The sequence below is a fragment of the Hemicordylus capensis genome, chromosome 10 (genome assembly GCF_027244095.1).
Source record: "Hemicordylus capensis ecotype Gifberg chromosome 10, rHemCap1.1.pri, whole genome shotgun sequence".
In the NCBI taxonomy this organism is placed as follows: Eukaryota; Metazoa; Chordata; class Lepidosauria; order Squamata; family Cordylidae; genus Hemicordylus; species Hemicordylus capensis.
In genome coordinates this window covers 28076574-28090732 of record NC_069666.1, presented here as the reverse complement: position 1 = coordinate 28090732, position 14159 = coordinate 28076574, and the positions used below count along the sequence as shown (strand labels likewise).

Sequence of the window (14159 nt, the reverse complement as noted above, 5' to 3'; positions counted from 1 at the left end):
TACAAAGACAAGCTGACAAGCCCTTAAAGATATTCTCACAGCACATTTTTAGCATGTGGGCCTAAAAGAACTTATCAAAAAGCCCAATAAAAGCAGTTTCCGTTTTGTCAAGTTGTCCAGAGATTATAGATCGGGAGTTCCCAGCCCAGATGTTGCTGGACTGAAATTCCTATTGGCTCAGCTGGGAACCCCTGTGACAGATAGCAGAAGAATGTAGTAACTTACTGATATGCTAAAATAAAAACAGAGATTTTTATGTTTCCAAATGTTGGAAGGAAGATACGTTGCATTCTTGGGAATTCTGGCTCTCTGAACCCCATGCACTGGTGTGCTAACACCAGGGAGTGTTGATGGACATTATACTAAAGTATTATTCTGGTCTTGAAGGTAAGCAAAGGAAATCAAAGGGCTACCTTGGAGTTTTCCATAACACCTTCGATGCAATCGAAGTAGGAGAGGTCGCTCACAGGTTCGTTGGGATTCTCCAGCATCTCTTTAACTGTCTGAAAACAACCAAGGTACACGGTAAGTGGATCAAAAGATGAGAGCAGGAGTTTCCAGCCTTGGGTGCCCAGATGTTGCTCCACAACAAACATCATCCTTTAACCAGTAGGGCTGGGGGGTGGGGGTGGGAATCATAGGCCAACCACCAAAATGTAGCTGCAAGCACTCACTGGCACATGTCCCTAAAGTCAGGCCACGCTAGCCTATTTATTTTTATTTAATTTATTTTTTTATTTTAAAATATTTCTATACCACCCCAAACATGTGCCTCTGGATGGTTTACAATTAAAATATTCAAATCAATTAACAATTAAAATCATTTAAAACATTTAAAACCCAGTATTAATTTAAAAAAACCCACACCATTTTCAAGCATTTGCAAAAAAACCCCATCTCCTGGGATAGGCATCATTGATCAAATTTTGGACAAATATACCAGTATCCAAGGAGTTAATCTGTGGCTCAAGCAAGTTATAAAGAGTTGACGAGTCCCTGTTACAAACAGGAGGTTTTATCTGGGGTTCATTCTAGGAGAAAAAAGCCAACCATATAAACCAGTCACTGTTCTGGATTTACAGAAATGAATGGAATTCAGAGCAAACAATATCAATCGAATGAGGCTAGCTATTGAACCAAGGGATGAAGCCAATTCAGCCTGGGATTCGGTGTCCATATTAATAAGAAGATGATTTGAGGCCATTATTTATTTATAATATTTCTATACTGCCCCAAACCTGCATCTCTGGGCAATGAACAGTGATTACCCATCAAAGATCTCCAGTAGCCCTTCTCAAAAGCCCTGAAAGGCCCCCAAGAACAGCCAACCGAGAACCGAGCCAGATACCTCCAGTTCCCGAAGAGCATTGTCACACTCCTTTTGTCCTGGAGCTTGCTGCGTGCACAGCGTGATGAGCTGGTTTATGCTCTCTGTCACAGCCCTAGAAGGAAAGATGGAGGCTGATCATGTGGCTCATCCTTTGCTGTGTGAAAACAGAGAACAGCATCCAGGCTGAACATCTCAGCACCTCCTGCCTGTCCTTTCAGATTCCCTTTAGAACCATCTCCCCTGATCTGTGAGGCACCTTCCCTCACGGGTCTGAGGCCCCGGATTAATTTTCCTTCAGGCTTCTCACTGATGCTTATTGCTGGTTCTTAGTTTTACTGTTTGTTTGTTTTAAGGATGTTTAGGCTTCCTGCTATTCAGTGATTTTGCTGCTGCAAAAATGGTCCTGTTGTTTTCATTATTATAGTTGTGCAATTTCATCAGGCATTTATCCATTTAAATTTACTCATTTATTATGCATTATCCAATTGGCAAACAATTGAGCCCAACTGTGTGGAAAGGTGGGCTATCCGTTTAAAAAACAAAATAAAATGGAGAAAGACTGGAAGTGGAACGATGCCTGAGGAGATGCAGCTCAGCAATCACAAGCCAGCGTGGTGTAGCGGTTAGAGTGCTGGACTAGGACCGGGGAGACCCGAGTTCAAATCCCCATTCAGCCATGATACTAGCTGGGTGACTCTGGGCCAGTCACTTCTCTCTCAGCCTCACCTACTTCACAGGGTTGTTGTGAGGAGAAACTCAAGTATGTAGTACACCGCTCTGGGCTCCTTGGAGGAAGAGCGGGATATAAAATGTAATATTAACAACAACAACAACAACAAGCCAGTTGGCCCGGCTTCACCCCCAGGCCATCTTTGGCCCTTACCTTGCTGCTGCCGCCAGGAGATTCTTGGCGTTGGGAGCCCCCGGATCCACGGAGAGCGACTTGGCGGCCAGGAGCAGCTTGCTGGAAGCCATCGAGATATTCTTGAGGTTCCCGATGACTTGAATCTGGTCCTCTTTCGTCTGGAAGGCCAGGAGGGCAAAAGAGGACAGGGGCTGAGGCGACGAGGAGGGGAGGTGGCGAACCCACCCAGGGCTGCATTCACCGTCTCCAATGGCATCCCCCAGGAGCCCACCGGCTCAGTGAGGAAAGCGTTCAAAAAGACACGGGAGACAAGGCTGTGCTTCACGTGGGCAGACAAGCAGCCCGGGGCCTCAACAACAGGGGCCTTCAGAGAGGAAGGCTGAGCTGTTAACCACTTGTGGAACGAGGCCTCCGGGTGGCCGTCCCCTCGCAAGGCTCTGCCTGGCACAACCAGCCCTCCATTGTCTGACGAGCAGCAGGGAGGGCAGCTGTTTGCTCGGCACCGGAGGCAACGCCACAAACCTACCGTGGCCTTGAAGGGCAGCAGTTCATTTGCTGCTGCTGCAAGGACTTAACTGGCATGCAAACGGCCAACGGGCCCGCTCTGGTGGGCAGGGTGCACAGCAGTGCTGCTGGGAGACTCACCAGTGTGGGGTGGGTTTGTCTTTGCAGAACAGACCGGAAGGTTCTTGGGGCCCCAGAGCCTGGAGAAGGGGACCCGCTCTCGCCCAAGGATGCACTGACTCCCGCCTATTTGTCCAGGCACCCACTAAGCTGACTAAGTGACATTTTGGACACCCGCAGTTCTGAGCTCAGAATTCTCAGGCATGCAAAGAGGAGGGAGTGGGGAGGAAAAGTTTAGCCCGGCCTTGGTCGGGACAGCAACAGGAGTGCTTAAGTGTGCACGGAGAGAGGCCTTTCCTTGCTGCTGCGATTACTATGAGTGTGTGTCTGGGGTGTGTGGGTTGGGTCTCTCTCCCAGGGAAGAGGACGCAGGGTGCCCGGACTCAGCCTATGACTAGCCTCACCCTCTCTAACATTACCTCTCCTGGGCGCTTCCCAGCCTAGCTCCTCAACAGCAGCAAAATACCTCCGTTCAGGCAGGTCAAATTTGAAATGTAAACAGCAGGGGGAGCAGCAGTCTCACAGAAACAAACAACCCGGAAAAAAAAACAGCAACGTTCTTATGCCGGATATACGACGTCCTAGCTCTATATCGCAGCGAATGAATCCGAAACAAGGCATTGGCTATGTGAACGGCAGCCTGCTGTCCGCATAAGGACTGCGGTGTCACGGCGCAGGAAGTGTGGAAACAAACTTCCGAGATCCGACATGACCCCCATTGCAGGGTCTAGTCTGGAAAGCACCCTGCCCACACCCATGAAGTGTATCAGCTGGAGGAGGAGGAGGAGGAGGAGAGCTGCTTTCATCGCAGACGTCTGGAATTTTGTGAGAGAGGAAAGTCGGGATTCTTACCTTTCAGACAGACGTGTCCCAATGGGCGCTTAAGACCCTTGTTAAGTGATCATCTACAGACCCAGGTGCATGGAAGCCGAAGGGGTTGTGGAGGTGGGGGGTGGGGAAAGAAAGTAGAGCAGCCCAGGATAGGCCCACACCAGCCCCCCCTTCCCCCTCCAAGCTCCAGGTTAAGTGCCGCGGGGGGGGCGCACACTCACCTGAGCTTGCCCGGCCATTTCGATACCAGCATCGAGGAACTCATCAAAGTCTTCGCTGAACTTCCCGGAGGCTGCCGCCAGCTCCCCGCTCTGGCCCCGAGTCGCGTGGACAACCTCCCCGGCTGACTGGTTCAGGTCGGCAGCCGCCTGGTTCAGCTCACTCTGAGCTTCTTGGAAGGACTTTGAACTGGGAGGCAGCTGCAAGGCAGGGGAGCCCAGGGCGGCTTTGAAGGTCACCGTTATTTACGAACACCAATACGAATAATATCTATATACAGCTTTTCAACAAAAGTTCCCAAAGTGGCTTACAGAGAAATAAATAAATAAATAAATAAATAATAAATAATTTTTTAAACACATTTTAATCCTTTTTTGTGTGCTCTGTGTGTGTGTGTGTGTGTGTGTGTGTTTGTGTGTGTGATGGCTGGGGGGCAACCTGGAGCTTCTCCACCCTCTGGAAGTTACTTGGGGCCTAAAACGTAAAGGTGGGAAGACAGGAAGCTGCCTTATACCAAGACAGACCATCTAGCCCAGATCTGTCGACACTGACTGGCAGCCGTCCTCCAAGGTCGCAGGCAGGAGTCCCTCCCAGCCCTACCTGGAGATGCCGCCAGGAAGGGAATGTGTGGAACCTTCTGCATGAAAGGCAGATGCTCTACCTCTGAGAGATGGCCCCACCCCCTAAGGGGAATATCTTTCAGTGCTCATACATGTTGTCTCCCATCCAAATGCAAACTAAGGCAGAACCTGCTTAGCAAATGTCTTGCTACCACAAGACATAGGAACATCGGAAGCTGCCATATACTGAGTCAGACCATTGGTCCATCTAGCTCAGCATTGTCATCACAGGCTGGCAGCAGCTTCTCCAGGGTTGCAGGCAGGAATCTTTCTCAGCCCTATCTTGGAGATGCCGCCAGGGAGGAAACTGGGAACCTAGATGCTCTTCCCAGAGCGGCACCATCCTCTGACGGGAATCTCTTCCAGTGCTCACACTTCTAGCCTCCCATCCAAATGCAAACCAAGGCAGACCCTGCTTAGCAAAGGGGGCCATTCATGCTTGCTACCTCAAGACCAGCTCTCCAACCCCAGGTACTGAACAGAAGGGTGTTTAGGGCAGAGTCTGAGGGAGCCGGGAAGAGAGAAGTTCGCCGGCACATCTGCTTCTAACTTCTGAAGACCAGCTTTCTTTCGTTTTCCGTTTTGCAAACTCTCTCCGAGAGCCCGCCAAGGAAAGGCCCCCTCACCGATTCCACCAGCAGCTTCTTGCTAGACTCGCCGATGCTCTTCAGGGCCACGTCCACGTCTTTCTGGCCAGGCAGGCAGTTCACGCAGCTGTTCAGCGAGTGGGAGACGGCCTTGGCCACCTGCAGGGAGAGGCAAGCAAGGAGGTGAGCAAGGTGGCCGCCAGACACCTCGGCACCGGGCAGAGCAGCCGCCAGGCTGATGCTCGGAGGTCGCCTTGGCTCACGACATGCACAGGCGGAGAGAGGCAGACACCGGCCTGCTGCTGGAAACCCCTGCAGCCTCGGTGGCCCTTCACGGGGTTTCGTAAGCGAAGCGAAGCAGAACCAGCAGCCACCGCCAACTCCCGTTCCCCGGGCTGCCAGCAATTCCAGCCAGCAAGCTCTCTGCGGTGCCGCTTTGCTTATTCCGGCATGCAGTTTTGAGGATGTTGCTGCCGCTGCTCTTGGGTGAGACTATTTCACAACGTGGGCTTGAGCTCTGTCTTGAGATTTGACTGTTTCTAAACGCGAACTCATTTAGCCCCGATTGCAGACCAGCTTAGGAGAGCGTCTTCTTCGCTATGAGCCCCACCGCCCATTGAGATCATCCAAAGAGGTCTGTCTGCAGCTGCCACCGGCTCTTTCCCCATCGACACCCTTTGGAATCCACTCCCTGCTGAGACAGGAGCCTCCCCATCTCCGACAGTTTTTTAAAAGTCTCTAGAGACACATTTATTCACCCAACCCTTTTAATTAGAATTGTGCTTTTAAATTGTTTGGATGCTTTAATTTGTTTTATGTTGTTGTAAACCACCCAGAGACATATGTTTGGGGCGGTCTACAAATATAATAAATAGATAAAATAAAATATTTATTATTTATTTTATTTATTTAGCACATTTTTATACTGCCCTAACCCAAGGTCTCAGGGCAGTTATAAGCACAAAATAAGCACAATGATGGCCAAAAAGTGGTATAGTACACAAAATCAACTAAAACAAAAGCAAACCATGGACCCCCCCCGCAAAATCCCTGTCTCCAAGGAGCTCACAATCTAAAACTTTGGGTGTAGGGATGACAAAAAAGGGAAAGAGAATTGTGTGGGGGAGAAAGAATGGGAGCAGAATGGGGGTGGATCGGTGCCAATGCATTGCCATGAACTGAGGCTTGGCTAAAGCTGGGAAGAAGGACCAAGAAGCTCAATGTGGTGTAGTGGTTAGAGTGCTGGACTAGGACCAGGGAGACCCGAGTTCAAATCCCCATTCAGCCACGAGACTTGCTGGGCGACTCTGGGCCAGTCACTTCTCTCTCAGTGTAGCCTACTTCACAGGGTTGTTGAGAGGAGAAATTTAAGTATCTAGTACACTGCTCTGGGCTCCTTGGAGAAAGAGCGGGATATAAATGTAAAAAATAAAATAAAAAATAAACTTTAGGGAAAGGAGGCCAAGGCAGAGTTTGGGCACCAGTAAAGGCAGCAGAAGAGGTGCGGAGAGGTCTGTCTCATGGGACACAAGCCTGTGTTCCTGCTCACAGGGATTCCCAGATGGTGTTGACTACTACTCCCACAATCCCCAACCAAAGGTCATTGTAGCTGGGGATGCTGGGAGTTGTAGTCAACATCTGGGAATCCCTGTGAGAGAGAACAGGGGACACAACCCACGAATACGACGAATGTTTGTATACCACTTTTCAACAAAAGCTCCCCAAGTGGTTTACACAAATATAAATAAATACATAAAATGGCCCCCTGCCCCCAAAGGGATCACTATCTAAAAAAGAAACATAAGGCAGACACCAGCCACAGCCACTGGAGGGATGCTGTGCTGGGGACGGATAGGGCCAGTTGCTCTCCCCCTGCTCAATCAAGAGAATCGCCACTTTTAAAAGGTGCCTCTTTGCTCAGGTAGCAGAGGATAACCCCTAAACCCACCAGAACCCACCCAAAGGTTCTGTTACAAGGTCCCCAACAGGAGCTGCACAAGATCCTCCCTCTGCAACCCCGGGATGGCCAGACACCGCCCCAGCGCCTCACCTGTGCAAGCCTCTGCTGGCTTTCTGCGTCGCCGGGAGCCACCAAGGCCTGCTTGGCTTCCTGGATGAGCATGGCCGACCCTTCCATCACGTCCCGCGCCGAGTCCAACATGGCGTGCACAGCGGTGGGGTCGCCGGTGGATGCTGCCACGCCCCGGGCCGCCTGCGCCAAGGTCTTCAAGGCCTGAGCCGTCTCTCTTGCAGCCACCCCTAGAGCAAGAGGAAGAGCCTTGCTTCCGGAGAGAAAGCATCCGCGCCGCCCAGGCAGGGATCCCTCATCCAGTCCAGTGACTGGGTTTCCTCACTAGATCCTTTTCTACTGAACCTATTGGCTGTGTTTTTTATCTGGCCTGTCTCTCAAACACCGTTTCTCAGACTTGAGTCCCCAGATGTGGTTGGACAACAACTCCCATCACCCCAAGCCATTGCTCGGGCACTGTGCCAGGGGATGCTGGGCGTTGTAGTCCAACCACATCTGGGAACCCACTGGGAATTCCTGCAGGATGCCTGGATCAGCCCAGTTTCTCCCAGTTTGCAGGCAGCCTATCACTGGGAGCGGGGTGGTGGGGGGAGGCAAAATGTTTCTTTTTCGGATAGCAAGGCTGTTACAGAATGAACGGAGCCTGTTTCTGTACAACGCGGCTACCCAGATTATAAATATTTACATGCTTATAAAACCTGTTTCCAGCCTAATGGATAGAAGAGGTAAACTCATGGATGACCCAATACTGCACAACTTTCCCTAATCAAGCATATTTAAACATCCAGGCTAGGGGCGGCCAATGTGAGACTCGCCAGCTGCTGTTGGACTACAACTCCCATCATCCCCAGCCACCATACTGGCAGGGATGATGGGAGTTGTAGCCCAGCAGCAGCTAGAGAGCTCAGGTTGGCCAGCCCTGACCCAAGCCTACATTGCAGACTTATGAAACCACACTGGGGCTGGGTCCCCATCCAACACACACAGCATCTGGCTGCACCTTAGCCTTTTTTCCGAGCAGCACATGCTCATCTGGAACATCCAGTGTGCTTCTTGACCATTAGATCCCAAGAAGCTGCATCTTGGTGACAGCCAGCGACATCCACTGGGGAGAGCCAATGGTGCTAGACAGGAGGCTCTGGTCCAAGGCTGGTGCTGGGAGAATCAACACAACCACCAAGACAGAATCAGGCAGCTCATACAATTGGAATTAGGGTGGGACCAGTGTCCGGCCCTAGTCTGGGAACCTTGTGCGAGCCGGTTTTGTGATGGAAACAGCAAGGCCGAAAGGGGAGGGAGTGATCGTCTGGAAGAGAAGAGCAGGGTCGGAGGGCACCGTCCTACCCAACAGAAAGCTGCTCTTGGGGTAGCAAGTATGACTTGTCCCCTTTGCTGAGCAGGGTCCGCTCTGATTTGCATTTGAATGGGAGGCTACATGCGTGAGCACCGTAGGGGTGTGCACAAAACTGTTCCCTCTCGCCCTGCCTGCCTTCCTCGTGGCAAAAGTCGCCTGGTCCGGGTGTTCTTCAGCCCTTTCTGTGGCTTTCTCCCTCGCAGCAGCCATTTTGGAGGCTGCCGGACATGCACAATGGGCCTCTGAGTGGCCCGGGTCATGACCCAGCCATGCAGTGGCCCACTGTGCATCTGCAGTGGCCTCCAAAATGGCCACCGCAACGGGGCAGAGGCCCGGAAAAGGCCGGAGAATACCCTAATTTTGCCACAAGGAAGGCTGGCAGGGAGAGGGTGAACCTCTGCGGACACCCCACCCCCAGTGGCCTCGGAGAAGCCCACTGGAGGGGGTAAGTACTGATTTTTTGTAATTGACTTGCAAACCCCCTGAACGGCTGGGGTGTGTGTTTCAGTCCAGGGTTGGACCGAACAGGGGATGGTTCAGTTCAGCCCGGAACTGTCAAACCAAACTGGTTCGACACTGAACCCGTTTGATGTCGAACCTGTTTGTACAACCCTAGAGCACTGTAAGATATCCCCCGAGGGGATGGGGCTGCTCTGGGAACAGAATGCAGAATTTTCCAAGTTCCCTCCCTGGCAGCATCTCCAGCACAGGGCTGGGAGAGACTCCTGCCTACAACCTGGGAGAAGCCGCTGCCAGTCTGGGTAGACAATAGTGAGCTAGACCGACCAAGGGTCTGACTCAGTATATGGCAGCTTTCTATTTTCCTAAGAACCCAGACTTCACAGAGGTAGGAGGAATAGTCATCTGACCCAGCTCCTCAAGCAACGATTGCTGCCTCTCTGCCCGACCCTGCTGTTCCTCTTGCACACGAGCACAAAATGGGAATGCTCACAGCTCCCGGACACTTGCCGTGCCCCAAGGATGATTGTGTGAACTGCCTTACTCTCAGCCTGTCACTTTGGCTGCCAGCACTTCCCCCAACTCAGGAGGTCTCTTAATTCCACCTTTCCGAAATGGCTGCTGATGCCAGTGGGCATTCTCGCTGGATAGCCAACACGGACTCTTATGTGCCAGGAAGCTGCAGCCGAAAAACAGGGCCACCCTAATCCAATTGCATCTGCTTCCAAATGAAAGCGCGGCTGAATTCTGCTCAGCCTTGCGCCCATCACCAGATGGGGAATTGCTCTAATGAGCTTTATCAGCTGGATTCAGAAATCTCCTCCTGGACGAGCCAGACAAGATGGGACGTAATTGACAGAGATCGTTCTAATCACCTAAAGAGCCTTGGGCCCTCCTGCCAGTAATTCCCCCCCACCCCAGGGTAATGCAGCTCTCCCCATCCTGAAATGGCAAGTTTGAGTCACCAGTCCCCTTTCATTTGCCGATAAAGGAACATAATCTGGGGTACCTTAAGGAGCACTGGAAGAACTCTGCAAACTGGGCAATACGGCACCTTTTTTATTGCTGGTTCTCTTGTGCTTAGCAAGGGAAGAGCAACTGTTCCTATTCAACACCACACAGTAAGTCTCCCAGCGGCTGTTGCTGGCATCTCCCTTGCGTTTTTCTTTAGCCTGTGAGCTCTTTGGGGCAGGGGACCATTTTCTTTTGCTATGAAAACTGTTTTGCATACTTTGTTGTTGTTGATGATGATGATGATGAAAAACAGTATATAAATATCAATAACAAGCACCCTGTCAGCTTCCAGTTCATCAAAAGGGGCCCTGCTCAGAGAGATCATTTGCACTACTGCATTAAAATGATGTGTGTATTTTTAAATTTATAACCTGCTCTTCCTCGATGGAGCCCAGAGCGGTGTACATGGTTATGTTTATTCTCACAAAGACCCTGAGAGATAACGTGACTGGCCCAGAGTCACCCAGGGAGTGAGTTCCAAGGCTGAAGGGGGATTTGAACCTGGGTCTGCCCAGCCCAACACTCGGACCACTACACCATGCTGGCTCTCATTTAAGTCAGGGTTGCTTAGAGCATCACTAAACTGGGCAGCAGGCTTGCATTACTGAGAAGATGTGTATGGAGCATCTACAGAAGTGCTGTAACAATGCACTGTGTTATTATTACTACAACCACCATCACCACCACCACCACCACTAGTCTGGCTTGCAAGTCTCAAGCAAGACATTGCGCATGGAGGGGCTCAGGAGAGGCCCACCCTAGGGCTGCTTTTCTGCAGGAAGGGGAGCTCCGATGGTGATGATGCCCCCTCCTCCTGCAGCAGCAGCAGAGTGCTGGGTGGGGGGGCTTGCCGCTGCCTCCCTCCTTCCAGGAGCTGTGGGCACAAAGTGGCCTTTCTGAGCCTAGCAAGCTTCACCGTTCCGTGGGTACCTGTGTAGTGCTCGTTGCCTTGAGCCGCGCATGTCAGCAGCTGGGCCATCGACGAGCCGACGGCTTTGGAGGTGCTTCCCAGGTCCTGAGCGCATTTCTCCAGCTGGGTGACAGAGTGATGCTCACATGAATGGCAAAGAAGAAAAGCGAGCCCACCCCCCCGCCGACTGATGCTTGACTGAAATACCACCCATGTGAAATGCTCTGAGCATGCTCAAGACAGGCAGAGGGTGTGGATATACTTAAAATGCATCACCCGGCCTTTCCAGAAGACAGCCCACAATGTGCCTGTCAGCAGCATCTTTTAGAACTCTGCTCTGAAGTGACACTAGACCCCCAGGGCTGTCCATAGAGCAAACTGGTGGGGTGGAGGGCAGGTGTGGGGCCCCCTTTCAGTTAATTCTAATGAGGGTTCAAAGAGTGGGGCCCGGGGCGGCCGCCCTGCTTGCCCTGCCCTAAGGACAGCTCTGCTAGACCCCCTACCCAATGCTGCTGTGTTTGATCTCTCCTGCTCTGGTCCACACTTTGGCCCCACCCTCTACAAGCCCTTCAGATGGGACACTCTTCTCCCTGCTCACCGTTTCTCCTGGAAGAGGCTTCAGCTGCCAGTCCATAGCCGCCATCTTGGCATCCTGCAGCTCGTTTTTGAGTGTCTGGACGGTGTTCAAGGCGGAATCAATCTCCATGGGTCCGCACGCCTCATGGGCCTATGCATACAGCAGACAAGCAGAATGTGGGCGGGGGCACCGCCAAAGGGGGTCTCCAGCCCCTCCCCCCACCCTGGACATGCAGCTTGTTTGTCATCCAGTAGCTGCCACATCAAACAATGAGCTGTGTGGGGATGAACCACCACAGATCAAAGGCTACAAAGAGAGATTTCTAACGATAACTGCCGGATCCACTTCCCACTGGAGCCAATTCACATGCCAAACCACAAGCCCCCATGCTTGAGTCCATCGAGGGACTTACACATGCAAATCCCAACATGGAAAAGGGGCGTTCACGGCCATTCTGCACACGACTGATCATGGGAAGTGACCGGTGCAAGTGTCTTCCAAGAGCCAGGACTTTCAAGGAGTTGGGAGAAAGTCACAGCTGACAAAAGGCAGCATTCCCCTGCAAAGGTGCAGCTTGGGAGTCTGGGCATCCACCCACCTACCTACCTTTTGGGAGGCAGTTCGGAGCTCGGCGAGGCTGGTGGCCAAGTTCTTGGCACACTGGCTCAGCTGCATGGCTGCAGCCTGGTCGGCCACCGTGGGCACTGCTGCTTTGGCGGAGGCGACCATTCTGCTCCCTGGCTATTGAAAGAACAAGAGGGGGAAAGCCAGGACTAGTCGTGGCTGTTGACTCACCATGGACCCAAAGAACAGAGAGCACAAGCCTCCGCAGTATCACACCCCCTGCCCCCCCACCCAAAGTTTTCTGCCAGACACTCTTTCAAAACTGCTCTGCAGCAATTTCTCCGCCCAGCTAAGTGCACATGTGCCCCTGCTCTCGCTCTTTCTTGCTCTCGTATGCCTTTGATTTCACTGTACCTGGAGGAAGTTCTGGCTGGAGTTGATCAAAGCCAGCTGAGCGCTCAGGTCTTCAGCCTGTGCTTGACTCCCTCGCACCCCCTGGACCAGCTGAGGGATGTGATCAGCCACATTCTGCAGGGAACAAGAGGAAGGAAGGAAGGAAAGGGTCTCCGATCCAGTTTTGTGAGCTGCCCAGAGAAAGATGGGTTGGGGGGCAGCCATACAAATGAAGCATTCCTTTATTCCTATGATTTGGAGAAAAAACATTCAAGACCCAGACTCTCCATTGCGGGGATTCAACCCAAAGGATTTCTCATGTTTAGGATCCCATATGGTTCTCTGTTTTTTGAAGGCTACTTTTCAAGTTAGCCAGCTTTCAGTCCGCCAGCTTTCAAGCCAACTGCTTTTGTGCTTGCAGTAGCATCTTTACTGTTTCCAAAGCAATATCTGAAGGCCTTGCATGGCCAGAATCCTGCCGATAGAGGTTTTTATTACTAGGCGATATATAAATTCAATAAACAGACAAACATAGTTGTCCCCACCACACACCGGGGAGGGAAGCCATACAGAGAGAGGATGTGCTCAAGCTGCCTTCCCTGGTCCATCTGCCAGGACTAGGTGTACGCTGCCCCCTTAGCCAACCATCCATGCTCGAGGGGGGAAGCAGAGACCAGATTCAAGCCCCACCCCTGTTCCTCCTTCCAAATGGCCATAGAATGCATTGAATTTCTGAACGGCCAATGACCTTTGGGGGGATCCGGAGCTTTCCCAGGGGCATTCCCTGCCAAAATGAGCCCCTGGTGGCGCAGTGGTAAAACTGCCGCCCTGTAACCAGAAGGTTGCAAGTTCGATCCTGACCAGGAGCTCAAGGTTGACTCAGCCTTCCATCCTTCCGAGGTCGGCAAAATGAGTACCCAGAATGTTGGGGGGGGCAATATGCTAAATCATTGTAGAGAGCTTCCAGCTATAGAGCGGTATATACATGTAAGTGCTATTGCTATTGCTATTCATTTCAGTGCATTCCCAAGAGCATCTGTTTTGTGTGCAGAAGGCCCAGGCCCCCTCCCAGGCAGTAGCTCCAGACATCTTTGATCGGCACTACTTCTGATGACCCCACAGGTGTGTAGTGCTGGGCAGCTACACCTGCACCAGTTCGACGTGGCACATTCTTTGCATTTGTGGTCTTATCTTTGTCGCTGTGCGACAATCAGTGACGACCTAAAGATTTTGCTCCCAGGCACGAATGGCTCAGACAGGCCTCAGCCCCCAGGAAAAGCGGGTGCTTTCCTCTTTGGAGGGCGGTGGAAGCCTCTTTCACAGAGCCCCTGGGATCTGCATCACGATCGGAGCGCCCAGAGCCGCCTGGGCTGCCGGCACATGAAGTCCAGAGATCATGACAGACGCAACGCCTCTCACGGTCTCCCACACTGCCTCAGTCCTGCCACCAGCCATTTATCTGCCGTGAAGGCAGGCCCCTTGCCACGGAAGGAGGAATCCCTTTTGCCTGACAAAAACCATCTCTTAATGTCCATCCTGTAATACTTTGCAAAAGAGGAGCTGGGTGAGCCCTTGAATGCTGAAAGCCACGTCGTGCCAGGGTCCCTGGAGAGCAAGCTCGTGCAGTTTGCCAGATGCATAACAAGAATGCCCCAGCACTCTGCCTCCAATGGTAGCCAGCCGGATGCCTCTGCGATGCTCACAAGGAGGGCATGAAAGAGATGGCCTTCCCTGTTTGTTTGCAAGGAGGTACTGCCACTGAGGACGGAGGTTCCATTTCGCT

General features: G+C 52.0%; 1 protein-coding gene across 9 annotated transcripts in view; it reads right to left on the bottom strand.

Annotated features, from left to right (window-relative positions):
• TLN2 (talin 2) overlaps positions 1 to 14159 on the bottom strand; it is a 222880-nt gene that overhangs the window by 45530 nt on the left and 163191 nt on the right. For all 9 annotated transcript variants that reach the window (XR_008311436.1, XR_008311437.1, XM_053272347.1 and 6 more), the window contains 10 exons: positions 12398 to 12511; positions 12026 to 12160; positions 11441 to 11569; positions 10863 to 10965; positions 7127 to 7335; positions 5116 to 5235; positions 3872 to 4069; positions 2214 to 2353; positions 1349 to 1442; positions 414 to 503 (listed from right to left, as the gene is read on the bottom strand). Coding sequence is in view for 7 of the 9 variants with exons in the window: in XM_053272347.1 (XP_053128322.1) it covers positions 414 to 503; positions 1349 to 1442; positions 2214 to 2353; positions 3872 to 4069; positions 5116 to 5235; positions 7127 to 7335; positions 10863 to 10965; positions 11441 to 11569; positions 12026 to 12160; positions 12398 to 12511 (1332 nt within the window). In the remaining 2 variants the exon portion in view is untranslated. The remainder of the gene's footprint in view (positions 1 to 413; positions 504 to 1348; positions 1443 to 2213; positions 2354 to 3871; positions 4070 to 5115; positions 5236 to 7126; positions 7336 to 10862; positions 10966 to 11440; positions 11570 to 12025; positions 12161 to 12397; positions 12512 to 14159) is intronic.